This window comes from Felis catus, chromosome B4 (assembly GCF_018350175.1).
Source record: "Felis catus isolate Fca126 chromosome B4, F.catus_Fca126_mat1.0, whole genome shotgun sequence".
Taxonomy (NCBI): domain Eukaryota; kingdom Metazoa; phylum Chordata; class Mammalia; order Carnivora; family Felidae; genus Felis; species Felis catus.
The window spans coordinates 127792952-127808451 of record NC_058374.1 but is presented as its reverse complement, the minus strand read 5'-3'; the positions used below and the strand labels follow the sequence as shown (position 1 = coordinate 127808451).

The window sequence follows — 15500 nt, the reverse complement described above, 5'->3', positions numbered from 1 at the left end:
AGTGAATCTGGGGTGTCTGTGAGACATCTGAGCAGAGATGTTCACTCTGCTGTCCAGGCTGATCAATTGCTCATCTCTTCCCAAAGTAGCTAGCTGGTACTAACTACTGTGGAGTGGCTCTCATTCTTATGGAGTCTTTCCTGTTTTGATGCAAAACTTGTGTCCCTATGATTTACACTTTACTTCTGTCTTGTGGCTCAACCAACAATTCTGAGAACTATTCAATTTTTTTTGTTTTACCCTTCCCAGTAAAGTCTTGCCACAGCCTCCAAGAAGCAAGCTTGCAAAGTTGCTTTCTTTAAAATGTTTTTGTTGTATTTTTCCTTTCTTGTGTGGCCACTCCTGCCCTCTAGTGGCGACTATTGGGGCAGCATGGCCCACTAAGCTTGCCTACTGCATTGTCCCAGAGAGACTTCCTGCTCACTCTTCTTTTCTTCCTTGAATCCCTCTCATCCTCACTTTGTCTCTCTATCACATTACTTTGGGCACTGAAGTGATATCCACTGTCTAATAGCACAAGTGAGTGACTTACAGAATAGGAAACCACCTTGCAAATCACATAATCCATCTCTCTTCTTTTATAACCAAGGACCCGAAATGACTGCAACAGCCTCCTAACTGGGCTGGCTGCTTCTGTCCACATCTGCAGTCTGTTTTCCACTCAGTGTCCAGGTAGACTGGATCGTGTCTCTCTCTCACTCACTTTCACACTGGGATTAAAATCAAAATTATTCTCAGCATGGTCCTTCCTGATCTTGTCCCTCTACTTTTCTAAACATTTTCTTACAAAAATATCCTTCTTGTTTCCTAGTTGCGCTGGCCTTCCTTCTGTTCTCCAAATGCACCTAGCTCTTTCCTACTTCAGGGCCTTTGCATACATACTTCTCTTTCCCCTTATCCTTCACGTCTCAGCTTAAAGGTTCCCTTCCCTGCCCCACCGCCACGTTAATCTTTGCAACCGCACTCTGTGTATTCCGTGCTAGCACTTGCCCCAATCCGTGAATATGTGTTCGCTTGTTTATGATATGCCTCCCTCTGCCAGACTGTAAGCTCCCACTGGGGCCTGCAGTGGGGAGAAGTTACAGGAAGAGCCTTTGACTAACATTGGAGTTGGTCAAAGGATACTGAGGTGATTCTCCAGCAGGTGTGGAATTCCCACCAGCATAAAGATTGACCAGAGCTCCTTAGACAGGGTTGTTAAATGATCTCTGAAGTCCTGTCACCTCTAGTATTTTATTAACCTTTCTATCCAGTATTTTAAAAATGGAAGAGTTCAGACTTAGTAATGATTTGGTAGCTTGTATTAGACTGAGCTCTCATAGATGATAATTACAAACTTGGGATAAAATATTTAAAAGAAACTAGGTTTCTCTAGGTTCCCAGAGAGAAGCAAAAAGTAGGTAGACTCTACAGGGGATTTGACACTTGAAAGAAGCACTAGGTGAGATCTACATTGATGTGACTCTTTCTGAGAGCAATCCCCAATCCACATGACTTGGAGCAGCTAAACCAAAGCAGAAAGCTGCAGTTGTATTGGTTTGACAAGTCAGCAGACAGAGTATAGACTAACAAAGTGGCCGGAAAATGAAGGAATCCAAAGAGATGCCTAGCTCCCTGCTCCCAGTGAGATTGACTGACACTTCTGTTAAAACTGTATTGCAGCTCAACTCATTTCTGCTTTTCATACTTGCCCAGAGTTGTTAATCTTGGGAGCATTCTCCAATAAACTTCCTGCTTGCAAATCACCATAGCGGGAGTCAGCTTCCTGGCTGAGGAACCTGACTTACAGCAATCTAATTGATATTTATAGAACATTACACTCAACAACTACAGAATATCCATTCTTTTCAAGTGCAGAGGGAGCTGAGCCATATATATACTGAGCCATAACATTAATCTCAATGAATGTCAGAGATGTCAAAGGATTAAAACCTTATCGACTATGTTTATTATTCACAAATGAATCATATTAAAAACAACAATAATAAATTATCGGAAGGAGTACTGGAATTTGAAAACTAAACATATGTTTAAATAATACATGAATCAAAAATAAATCACAAAGAAATTAAGAATAATTTGAATTGAACAATAATGAAAATAATGAAATGTCAAATTTCTGAGATGCAGCCAAAACAGTGCACAGAGGGAAATACATTGCTTTAAATGATTATATTAGAAAAGAAAAATGGTTTAAAGTTAATGATTTACATTTTTAAGAATCTAGAAAGAAGAACAATTGAATTCTTAAACCCAAAGTAAGAAGAGAGAGAGAGTAGTAAAGACTCCAATACAAATGAAATAGAAAACAAACAATGGAGAAAATTGAAAAGTCTGCAAGTTGGGTCTTCACAAGATTAACAAAATTTATAAATTCTTAGTAACACAGACTAATCCAAAAGACAGACATAGCAAATTTTCAGTGTCAAGAATATCAGGGAGGAGCTCCTGGATGCCTCAGTCAGTTAAGCATCTGACTTCAGCTCGGGTCATGATCTTGTGGTTCGTGGGTTCGAGTCCCGTGTCAGGCTGTGTGCTGACAGCTCAGTCTGGAGCCTGCTTCAGATTCTGTGTCTCCCTTTCTCTCTGCCCCTCCCTTGCTTGTGCTCTCTCTCTCTCTCTCTCTCACTCACTCACTCTCTCAAAACTAAGTAAATAAACATGAAAAAAAAAGAATATCAGAGAAAATCACTGCATATCCTAAAATGATAGGATAATAAAAAATATTATGAATAATTTTATGCCAGTGTATTTCATAACTAAGATGAAATGGACAAATTGCTTGAAGTCACATATTGCCAGTACTGAATTAGAAGCAGAGACTGTGAATAGATATATAAAATAGATTGAGTTCATTATTAAAAACTTTTCCACAAAGAAAACATCAGCCCCAGATGGCCTCACTGTTGAATTCTTCAAATAATTTAAGTAAAAAAGACAACACCAAATATTACATAAACTCTTTCAGAAAATAGAAAAGGCAGGAACACTTTTCAATATATTTTGTGAGCTCAGTATTACACTGATACCAACATCTAGCAAAGACAGTACCAGAAAAGAAAATTTCAGACCAATGTTTTTCATGAACATAGATGCAAAAATCCTCAACAAAATATTATTAGATTAAATACAGCAATACATGAAACTGGTAATTCACTATAACCAACTGGGATTTATCTCAGGAATGCAAGTTTGGTTTAACATTGGAAAATCACCACACTAAACAAAAACTATAGTCTTCTTAATTGATTTAGAAAATCGCTGGGCAAATTCAACATCCATTCATGATAAAAACTCTCAACCAACTAAGACTACCAGGGAGCTGTCTCAGTCTGATACAGTGCATTTACAGAAACCTGTAGCTATCATCTTAGTAATGTGAGATGGTAAACATCTTCTCCCTAAGATTGGGAAAAGAAAGGTGTCCACTTTCTATTCATTTCTATTCAGTGGTGGAGGTTTTAGGCACTTTAATAGAAGAGGTGAAAGAAAGAAAGGCACTAAGGTTGGAAAGATGTCTCTATTTGTAGATGACATGATTACTTAAAAAGAAAATCTTAGGAAATCTATAAACAACCACTAGAAACAAAAATTGAATTAATCGCATCAGCATATTGACAATAATTGGCAAATACATGATACTAGCAGTAAACAAATAGAATGTGAAACTTAGAAAATGGTGTCTTTTAAACTACAATAAGAAAAATACAAAAATTATTAGGAATCAGTTAAATAAAATATGTACAACACTCCAAAGTTGGAAAATGCAAAATATTTCTGAGAGAAACTGAAGATTTATTTTATTTATTTACTTATTTTTAAAACTTTTTTTAAATGTTTGCTTATTTTTGAGAGAGAGACAGAGACAGAGAGCAAGCTGGGCGGAGAGAGAGGAAGACACAGAATCCAAAGCAGCCTCCAGGATATGAGCTGTCAGCACAGAGCCCAACGCGGGGCTCGAACTCATGAATGGCAAGATCATGACCTGAGCCAAAGTCAGACGCTTAACCAACTGAGCCACCCAGGTGCCCCGAGAAACTAAAGATTTAATAAGTAGAGTGCTCTACCATGTTCATGAAATGGAAAATTCAAGTGTTAAGATGTCACTTCTACCCGAACTGAGCTGTAGATTCTATACAATCCCAAATCATATCCCAAAACAGACTTTTTCATACAAGTTGATTTTAAAAATGCATATGAACTTAGGACCTAGATTAGCCTACACAATCTTGAGAAAGAAAATCTAAGTTGGAGGACTCATTTTCCATGATTTTAGGTCTTTCTATAAAGCCACAGTTATGAAGACTGTGTACAGACAAACAGATCAATGGAGCATAATAAAGAGTCCAGAGATAGACCCATACAGATACAGTTCATTGGTGCCAATAAAGCCACCAAAGCAATTCATTAGGGAACAAATCTTTTCATAAATAGTGCTGGAAAACTGGATAAATGAACTTTACCTCACACCACTCAAAAAAATCAAGTTTGGGGGCACCTGGGTAGCTCAGTTGGTTAAGCATCTGACTCTTGGTTTCCGTGCAGGTCATGATCTCACAGTTCATGAGTTCCAGCCTGGCATCAGGCTCCAGGCTGACAGCGTGGAGCCTGCTTGAAATTCTTTCTCTCCCTCTCTCTGCCCCTCCCCCACTCACGTGTGCATGCATGCATACTCTTTATCTCTCACTCTCTCTCTCTCAAAATAAATTAATTAAAAAAAATCAAGTTTGGAAGGATTATAGACCTAAACAGAAAAACTAAAACTATAAAGTTTCTTTAAGAAATTAAAAGACAATATCTTCATGATCTTGGGGTGGGCAAAATTTTTAAAAGCAGATACAGAAAGGTCTAATCATAAGAAAAATATGGTACTTGGACCTCATAAAAATTTTAAATTTTTGTTTATCAAAACATCTGCAGATATATATATATATATAACAGATTTCATATATGTACATACAAATATGTATACTTATATGTGTATATATACATTTTTGTATGTATATGAAAATATTCTTAATAACCAAGCTATGGAAGTATAGTCTTATCCTATGATACAATTTTTTTTCTCATTAGGATGTTTTTATTTCAAGTAAACAACAAACACTTTTTTGTAAGAGTTATTTATTCTGTCAAACTTCTGTTCATGAAGGAAATAAAGTGGCAAACCAAACACTGAGAGAAAATGTTCATAGTATGCATATCTGACAAAGGACTTATATCCAGAATGTATGAAGAACTCCTAGTCAGATAATCCAAATCAATAATAAAAATATAAACAACTCCCATTTTAAAAATGTGCCTAAGACATCACAATCCTGTACTTCAAACTGTATTACAAAGCTGTGATCATCAAGACAGTATGGTACTGGCACAAGAACAGACATTCAGATCAGTGGAACAAAATAGAGAACCCAGAAATGGAGCCACAAACATATGGCCAACTAATCTTTGACAAAGAAGGAAAGAATATTCAATGGAAGAAAGATAGTCTTTTCAGCAGGTGGTGCTGGGAAAACTGGACTGCGACATGCAGAAAAATGAACTGGACCACTTTCTTACACCATACACAAAAATAAACTCAAAATGAATGAAAAACCTAAATGTAAGACAGGAAGCCATCAAAATCCTTGAGGAGAAAGCAGGCAAAAACCTCTTTGACCTCAGCCACAGCAACCTCTTACTCAACACGTCTCCGGAGGCAAGGGAAACAAAAGCAAAAATGAGCTATTGGGACCTCATCAAAATAAAAAGCTTCTGACAGCAAAGGATACAATCAGGAAAACTAAAAGGCAACCAACAGAATGGGAGAAGATATTTGCAAATGACATGTCAGATAAAGGGTTAGTATTCAAAATCTATAAAGAACTTAAACTCAACACCCAAAAAATCCAGTGAAGAAATGGGTAAAAGACACGAATAGACACTTCTCCAAAGAAGACATCCAGATGGCCAACCGACACATGAAAAAATGCTCATATCACTCATCATCAGGGAAATACAAATCAAAACCTCAATGAGATACCACCTCCCACCAGTTAGCATGGCTAAAATTAACAGCTCAGGCAATGACAGAGGTTGGCGAGGATGTGGAGAAAGAAGATCTCTTTGGCACTGCTGGTGGGAATGCAAACTGGTGCAGCCACTCTGGAAAACAGTATGGAGATTCCTCAAAAAATAAAAATAGGACTACCCTACAACCCAGTAATTGCACTACTAGGTATTTATCCAAGGGATACAGGTATGCTGTTTCGAAGGGGCGCATGCACCCCAATGTTTATAGCAGCACTGTCAACAATAGCCAAAGTATGGAAAGAGCCCAAATGTCCATCGATGGATGAATGGATAAAGAAGATGTGGTATATATATATATATATATATACACACACACACAATGGAGTATTACTCAGTAATCACAAAGAATAAAATCTTGCCATTTGCAACTACGTGGATGGAACTAGAGTGTATTATGCCAAGCAAAATTAGCAAAAGACAAATATCATATGACTTCACTCATTTGAGGACTTTAAGATACAAAACAGATGAACATAGGGGAAGGGAAGCAAAAATAATATAAAAACAGGGGGACAAAAATAGAAGAGCCTCTTAAATATGGAGAACAAACCGAGGGGTACTGGAGGGGTTTGGGGAGGTGGGATGGGCTAAATGGGTAACGGGCATTAAGAAATCTCCTGAAATCATTGCTGCACTATGTGCTAACTAACTTGGATGTAAGTTAAAAAAATAAATTAAATAAAATTTTTTTTTAAAAATGGGCCAAAGACCTGAACAGACGCTTCATGAAAGAAGATATATTAATGATAAGTAAACCCATGGAAGTTGCTCAATCTCATCAGGTATCAGAGAAAATAAATTAAAAACACAATTAGACACTATTTTACACCCTCTGGAATTGATGAGGGAAACAAAGGCAAGAGAAATGTAGCTCAAATTAAATCTCACAGCTGGCAACCCACTGACAGACACCTGAAACATGCAGAATGTGACATTCCTCAAGCGACTCATGGCTGCCTTACTTCCTTAATATTTTTGTTTTATTAAAGACTAAAAGCAAGCGTATCTTAATAGCAGCTAGCCCCTCAACATCCTGCAAGCCTTGCTTTGAAATTCCTTAGAAACTTAAGATATCCCTCACCCCCCACTAAGTTAAAAGTATATAATCAGTCACTCCTTACAAGCCCAGTGCAGCTCTTTCTGCCCATGGGTCCTGTCCCCGTGCTTTAATAAAATCACCTTTTGCAACAAAGACGTCTCAAGAATTCTTTTTTAGCCATTTGCTCAAGAACGATCAGAATGGCTAAGATTAAAGACTGACAATGAAATGTTGATAAGGGTGTAAAGCAATTGGAACTTTGAAATAAAATGTGAAAACAGCATAACCACTGTGGGAAACTTTATGACAGTTTCTTGTAAAGGGAAACATGTTTCTACGCTATGATCCAACAAATTCACTTCTAGATATTTTCCCGAAGAAAAATCTCCCTCTCACTCTCTTTCCCTCTCACTCTTTCTTTTTCCACAAAGACACTTAAATAAAAAATCCTTACAACAATTCTTTTCATAATACCCCCAAATTGGAAACATTTCAAATGTCTATCAAAAGGAGAGGTTATAAAAATTTGTCATTTATTCATCCAGTGGAATGAAAAACAGAATGACTCTTGATACATACAGTCTAGATAAGTCTCAAAACCACTGTGTTGAGGGCAGGAAGCCCTTCACAAAAGAATCATACATATGATTACATTTATATGAAGTTCAAGATTAATATATGGTGACAGACATCAGCAGTGCATTTGCCTATGGGGACGTGTGGATTAACTGGAAAGGGGCACAAGACAACTTTCTGAGATGACGTAAGTATAATAAATCTTGTACCGGTGTATTCATTTATCATAACTCAAAGAATTGTACACTTGAGGACTGTGCATCTCAGTTGAAGTACATTTTACTTCAATAAAAATATAAAATCTCAAAAAAATATGAGGGGTCTGACTGCATCATTTGAATGATCATTTTTCTCAGTGGGATATTTCAATCTCCAATGAATAATCTGTTGTTGTTGTTTTTTAAACTTATTTTCTTCTGTTCAGAAAAGCTGTACATATGTGTATTAGTCTGCTTGGGTTACCATAATAAAATACCACAGACTGTGTGACTTAAACAACAAATTTATTTTCTCACAGTTCTGAGGCTGAAAGTCTGAGATCATGGTGCTACCGTGGCTGGTTTCTGGTGAGGGCATCTTCCTGGCCTGCAGACAGCTTCCTTCTCTCTGTGTCCTCGCCTGGCGGACCGAGAGCAAGCTCTCTAGTGTGTCGTCTTATAAAGCCACTAATCTCATCATGAGGGCCCCACTCCCATGACCTCATCTAATGTTAATTTTTTTTAATGTTTATTTATTTTTAAGAGAGACAAAGTGCAAGCAGGGGAGGGGCAGAGAGAGAGGGAGACAGAGTGTGACCAGGGAAGGGCAGAGAGAGTGAGACACAGAATCAGAAGCAGGCTCCAGGCTCTGGGGTGTCAGCACAGAGCCTAACACAGGGCTCAAAGCCAAGAACTGTGAGACCATGACCTGAACCAACATCAGACGCTCAACCTACTGGACCACCCAGGCGCCCCCTCATCCAACTTTACCTCCTTAAGTTCACCATCTTCAATTAACAGCACATTGGGGGTTAGGGCTTCAACATATGAAAACTGGGGGACGCAGTTCAGTCCACAGCAATATATATTCTAGAAAGTCTTGAAAAGATAGGTAAGTGGAAAAGAATAAAAAAGCCATGTAATTACATTACCCCAATATAATTGTGGTTAACATTCCAATGTATTTTCTATTCACAGTTATGTCGTTTCATCTTTTATGTGGTTGTAGTCATTCTGTACCTATAAACTTGTAGCATGATCTTTCAAAGTACAACATGAAATTTTTTCTGTGGTACTAAAAGCTCTTTTTATGTTCCCTCTTTTAATAGCCACAAAAATTTTCACTGAGTGTGCTGTAGCTTATTTATTCATTATTTTGTGACTGAAGATTAAAGTTCCTTCCAATATTTTGCTAGTGTAAATAATGCTGTGAAAAATATATTTGTGCAGGAGGCTTTTTCTGTAACTGAGATTCCTTTCTTGGGGGAGAATTCCAGAAAATGGAAATTGTAGGTTAAAAGGTTATGCTCTGATTACATGTTGCCAAATTCTTTTCCAAAAAGATGTCCCACTTGATACTGCCCCCAGCAGTGGGGCAGGAAGGCGCCATATCTGTTTGCTCTTACAGGGCAGAGGTCATTTCCACTAATGTGTGTGTTGGCCTGTTTCCACAGGTTAGCAAAGACAGCTGAAGCCTACTTGGGCAGGATTCCCCTGGCTCTTCCGGCTTAAGACCCTACCATCTCCTATCCCTGGCCGCCTGTGTTCTGGGCCTCACCTAGACAAGTCTGTGTGGGAACAAGCCACCTCTTCCATCTGTAGCCATGAATTTCCTCCGGCGGCGCCTCTCTGACAGCAGCTTCGTGGCCAACCTGCCTAATGGCTACATGACAGACCTGCAGCGCCCAGACAGCTCTACCAGCTCCCCTGCATCCCCAGCCATGGAGAGGAGGCACCCCCAGCCCCTGGCAGCCTCCTTCTCCTCTCCAGGATCCAGCCTCTTCAGCTCCTTCTCCAGTGCCATGAAGCAGACCTCAGCAGCCCCCTCAGGGCTGATGGAGCCTCCGGGTCCCTCTTCTCCCGTTGTTCAAAGGCCCAGGATCCTATTGGTGATTGATGATGCCCACACAGATTGGTAAGCCAGAATCTGCCTAGGGGCAAGAGAGGTGATGGGGGCTTATCTCACTCCTGGGGGAGGGAAGAGAGGGGAAAGCTGAGAGGTTTGATCAGAGTATCAGAGACTGGCCAGAGGGCAGGAAACTACATTTACTATGTGGCTACTGCATGCCAGGCACCATGGCACCTGTTTCGTGCTTTACGTTTACAATCCCAATCCCTTGCCAGCAAATCCAAAAATCCAAAAAGCTCTGAAAACTGGAAAATATTTTATAATCCATGTGGCAGCAAAGCCTGATCTGAGGGAAAGTGAGACTCTAACAGTCTTCGTTATACCATTCACTGTGTCTGACCGTAAATGATTTATGGCAATCTTGATTTACATCTTTTTTTTAAAAAAAAATTTTTAAATGTTTATTTGTTTTTGAGAGACAGAGACAGTGTGAGCAGGAGAGGGGCAAGGAGAAAGGGAGACATAGGATCTGAAGCAGTCTCAAGTCTTTGAGTAGTCAGCACAGAGCCCGATGCGGGGATTGACCCCAGGAATTGGAAGATCATGACCTGAGCCAAAGTCGGATGCTTAACCAACTGAGCCACCCAGGCGTCCCCTTGATTTACATGTTAATACATTTGCAATGGGGTACCGCTCAGAGCTCATCAGAAGTGTTATATAATATATGGTATACATACCATATTACCTTCCTAAGAATGGAAAACTTTAAAAACCCAAAATAACTCAGGCAAGTTGCTTAGCCTCTTTCAGCCTCAGCCATCCTCCATCCATTCAGTAAGGTTGTTATGAGGGTAAAAGAAATGAACAGAGACCCACAGTCCTTATCTAACACCCTTGAGACCAGAGTGCCTGAGTTTGTCCAGAACCTGTTCTCTTAACATCAAACATGGGCAGAAATGATATGCCTTCCAGTCTCTTGTTAGGCATGCTGATCCATGGTAAGCTCTCCAGAGTCAGAGATTGGACATGTCAAGGTCATTGAAACTGTTCTACAAATAGTTACTGAGCACCAGTGGAGTGCAAGTCACAGCCTTAGGTGCTCAGGTAAGTGGTGAGCAGACCTTGCTCACATGGATCTGAAGTTGGAGGATAGGTCTCTACACCAAATATTTGGTGGAGAGGGTGCTAAATATGATCAGTCCTAGTTGGGGACATGGAATTTGCAGTCTAGAAAATAATGCCAAGTGTGGAGACCTGGAAGCACTCCATCCAGGGCGGTTCTGACAGTGGACTCATAAATGGTCATGGGGCTGGAGAGCAAGGTTGCACGCGTGTGTCTTCAAAGGCTGCCACGTAGTAGGCACATCATAGGCACCTGGTAAATAGGTCTTAGGTGAATAAGTTAATGCATTCAGTTCACCGAGCATGTCATAGGCTCTGTTATTCTAACATGCATGTGCACACTCACATTCACTTGAGATGTTAACTCAGGTTGGGAATGACTGACCCTGTACTTTGGAATGGGAGATATTTATAGTGTATGATATTCAGTACAGTCAACATGGAAGCATGTTCAGCAGGTGTAGACAGCAGTCTTTACTTTCCTGCTAAAAAGTTAGTTCATCTTAAGCAAGGTGAGATCATGGGCATGGCCTCTGTTTTGATCCAGTCTGCATTATCTTCAGTGTTGCTGCTTGCTTGAAGCCTCTCCTCATGAAGCCTTGTTTATCTGTTTATGCGCTTATGTAAAGCAGCATCTTTAGGTTCTGAATTTAGTGGTTGATTTCTGCAGAGATTTTGCTTCCAGGCACTGCTGCCTGTGCAACCCTGCTGCTTGTCTGCCCACTAATCAAAATGCCTGCATGGCCTTTGCAGTCTTCTTGTTTCTTTTCAGCCCCATACTTGACCTTGGTTTTGACCGTACCGTGCTGACCATGGGCCTCACGGCCTCAGCCAGGGTTTGCCATGATATGGCAATGGTCAGGGGTTATTTAAAAACCTATTTATCAAGAAAGTTACTTTCTGTTTGGAGGGTGAGCTGATAAATGACAGCACCGTACAATGGTGAGGAACACAGACTTCAGATCTAAGTTGTCTAGGTTCACATCCCATTTGTACCCCATAGTAGCCAAACGACCTTTGCAAGTTACTGTACCTAAATGGGAATAAAATAGTACCTACCTAGTAGAGTTAATGCATGCAATTGGGTTAAAATCTGAGTTAATATAAAAGTGCTTAGGATGTGTCTGGTAGACAGTAGATGCTACTTACGTGTGTGTTGCTATTGCAGACTTTTGTGACCTATGCGACATTAATCATCTTGATGGCAGCCCCTCATAATCATGTTTGTTTAATCTCTTCATCCCCAATAATGGGCAGAGTGGATTAGGATTTATCCTGTTGTGCAGTTTTCTATTGGTCACTTGTGCTTGTTAGCTCCTGAGTAATAAGGTTGGGTCTTATTAATTAATCTCTGTCCTCCCGGTGCCCATGCGGTATGTAGTAGTATGGTGTGCAGGCAAGCGAACGAGGCCAAAATGCAATGGCCTCACCCAAGTAACGTTTATTATTTTAAGTCTTTATTTTAATTCCAGTTAGTTAACATACCGTGTTATGTTAGTTTCAGGTGTACAACATAGTGATTCACCAATTCTGTACATCATCCTGTGCATCATGACAAGTGCATTCCTTAATCCCCATCACCTATTTCACCCATCCAAGTAACATTTAAATTTGACTTGGTTTCCATCTCTCTAATCTGAAGACCATGTGTGAATGTGTGAATTTTAGGCTGTGTATGCTGATGGGGGGCATGATTTTGGCCAGAGGAGTGTCTCCCAGTCTGTGTCAATCATGCCTCTTATACCCACACTTTAATTAGGTCTCCAAACAGCAGTATTTCTCTTGCCCTTCAGTGAGTAAAAAAGGGGAGAATGGAGAAACTGAGGCACATTAACTTTCCTGGAAACTGGTTCTGCATCCACTGGATGTTTGTGATGGGGACTTCCTGCCTGCGGACACATCAGCTTCTGCAGAACTCCATCCTAGATTCTTCTTCAGCTTCCTAACCTCTCTGAATCTTAATACATTCCCAGCTTTCTCCAGATTGATGCTGGCTGCCTGGGAAATCCCAGTCTGCCCCTGCAGAGTTCCGAAAGATGTTTGTTCCCCGCCACCAGGAGTGGCCAGCAGGTGGCGGGCCAGCCCCACTGTCCCGGGCAGCTTTGGCAGAGTGTGGGCTGCCTGGGTCAGCCCCCACCCGGCCCCTCCTCCATTGTGCAAACTGTCTCCTGAGAGGAAGAAGTTGTTAAAGGGGAGAAGCCAGCTCACAGGGCCCCTTTTTTACCCCCCTTTGAGATGATAATGAAGGGGGAGATAGCCACTGTCTGGACTGAGAGTGAACCCACCAGGAACAATGCTGCTCCCTTTTCTCTGTTCTCAGTCCCACATCCTCTGTCTTCCCATTCTGGGTCTTGGGCCTTCCTGCAGAATCAAGTTTCCTTGTGCTGAGGGAGTTTGCAGGAAGCCCCCACGCTCCCCCTCCTGGCAGAGGCCAGCTTGCAGACTCTCTGAACCAGCCTGGGTCCCCCAAGGACTATCTGTTACCTGCTGAGTGACCCAGGGAGAAGGACTTCTCATCCTCTGAGGAGAAATAGAGGGCCCCAAAGCCACCTTTGCTGGGAAAAACAACTCATGGCTGAACTTTGTAAGATCCTACCACCTTTTGGGATTGGCCATGGAGGTGAGCCCAGCTACAGCAGTAGTGTTTGGGGAACTTTGGGCCAGCCTCCGTAAAGCCCAGTTCAGTAACAGGTCTGAACTCAAGTTGGTGCTATCCTCTGGGATGAGGGGAGACCAATCAATCTTGAAGAACCACAAGAACGAAGGGAAAGGAGAAATAAAATAAATGAATCTCAGGCTCAGTATTCTTCAGCCTTATTGCCTGCCCACTCTTTCTCTTGCCTAGAATTTTCCAGCAGCCTCACTGGTCCCAGACCTCTAGTCTTGACCCCCTGGTTACCTTCCATGTTACCATCAAAGGGTCATTTTGTGAAACACAGACCTGATCGGTTTGCTCCCACTGTTCATCCCCTATTATAACCCTCTGTTGCTTCATCATTGTCCTCAAGTTTAGATTCATTCATCAGCTTGCCTGCCTCCCTCTAGTTCTGTCTCCAGCTCCACTTCCTGCTTTACAAAAAAACAACCTATGGTTCTCAAACACATTTGCCTTAGCACATTCTGCTTCCTGCTACCTGGAATGCCCTTCCCTATCTCATTCACTTGTCCAATTTCCATTCATCCTTAAAAGCCTGCTCAGGTGTCACCTCTTTTGTGAAGTCTTCCCTGACACCCTTGACCCTGCCAACGTTGCTAACAACCACCTCCTTTATATAACGTAAAGTGTATTTCATGGTGCTATAGTAATTTCACACTGTATGATCATTGGCTAGCAGGTGGCTGTCTCTTGTGCCAGAACAAAGCCTGTGTCTTGTTCTTCCTTATATCCTTGGTGCTGAACACACAGTAAATGTTCAATTAGCATACCATTGCCCCCACTCCAGTCCAAGGAGGATAACTTTTAATGAGCATAACGGGGCCTGAAAGTCACCTTACCTTAGGACTCAGCAGTATAATACATGCAGTCGAGGGGTGTCTGTTTTTACTCACCTATGTGTAAAATCTTGGCTCTTTATTTTCCAGTATGTGAGGATAACTGTAAGGCTGCTATTTGAGATTGTCTAAAAAAAAGTTGGCACAAAGTTTTATTATTGCCCACAGAATATACCAGAATTCCAGGTTTGATTTCAAAATCAAAACATTGAGTGTGACCAAAAAAGATTGCTCATAATCATGCTTGGATTGAGTGTACCTCCCTGCTCATGGTTTTACCTACAAAATCTCCAGAGGCTGGATGGGGTTGAGGAGCAGGGTGTTGGGGTGAGGGGGATAGAAGCGGCTAAGCCTTTGCCCCCAATCCCTCCCTCCAATGGCCTGTGGAACTCTGGCTCTCCTCCCTTCTTACCTCACCCATGGCCTTGTTCCCAGAATGTCTGCTATTCCATTTCAACAATGATCTATTGTTACCTTCCCTTCTATTCTCCACCCTTCCCTGCGTTTCTTTCTTCTTTTATTTGTTGGGGAGGAAATGAAAAGGTATTCTTGATTTGAAACACCCCTCTGCTACTATCCTTCCAGCCTGGAGTGTATCAGGCTACGCTGTCCTACTCAATAATGGTCAGTGGTACCCATCCAAGCAACCTTGTGCATTTCTAGATTCACCAAGAAATGTTGTATAATAATTTGTGTCCCTCCTACGACCACCCCATCTGTCCCACTCCCAGGTGGTGTCTTTGTATCCCAACACCTACAACAGGGCAGGTAGTTCGTTAGGAAATGTCTGTTGATTGAATGAGTAACTTTGGAGGTGATGAGTTATTGGTAATGACGGATGAGGATGGTGACAGTGACACTTAAGGAGTGACTTGAGTGACATTCTGAAATCCTCTTTTTCCCCTTTCATACTCAATCCAACAGAAAGTCACAGTGGCCACATGAGAGCATTTACACCATGGAAATTGGCAAATGCTACAAAATAGGGCTTTCAGTTCTCCCCAGAGAGCTGGTTATTAATCATTTGCCAACACAGCTCTGGTCTAATCACTTGCCAACATAGCTCTGGTCGTAGGCACTTCTTGATTGGCCTGGAGGGCAATTGTACCGGTGAGGAAGCAGAACACAGAACACAGGCCCCTGCTCAGGG

At 41.2% G+C, this 15500-nt stretch overlaps 1 protein-coding gene across 2 annotated transcripts in view; it reads left to right on the top strand.

The window, feature by feature from the left end:
• Positions 1-15500, top strand: part of SYN3 (synapsin III) — a 465836-nt gene that overhangs the window by 30960 nt on the left and 419376 nt on the right. For both annotated transcript variants that reach the window (XM_023257413.2, XM_019835455.2), the window contains exon 2: positions 9342-9802. In XM_023257413.2, coding sequence (XP_023113181.2) covers positions 9492-9802 — 311 coding nt within the window. In that variant the 5' untranslated portion in view covers positions 9342-9491. The remainder of the gene's footprint in view (positions 1-9341; positions 9803-15500) is intronic.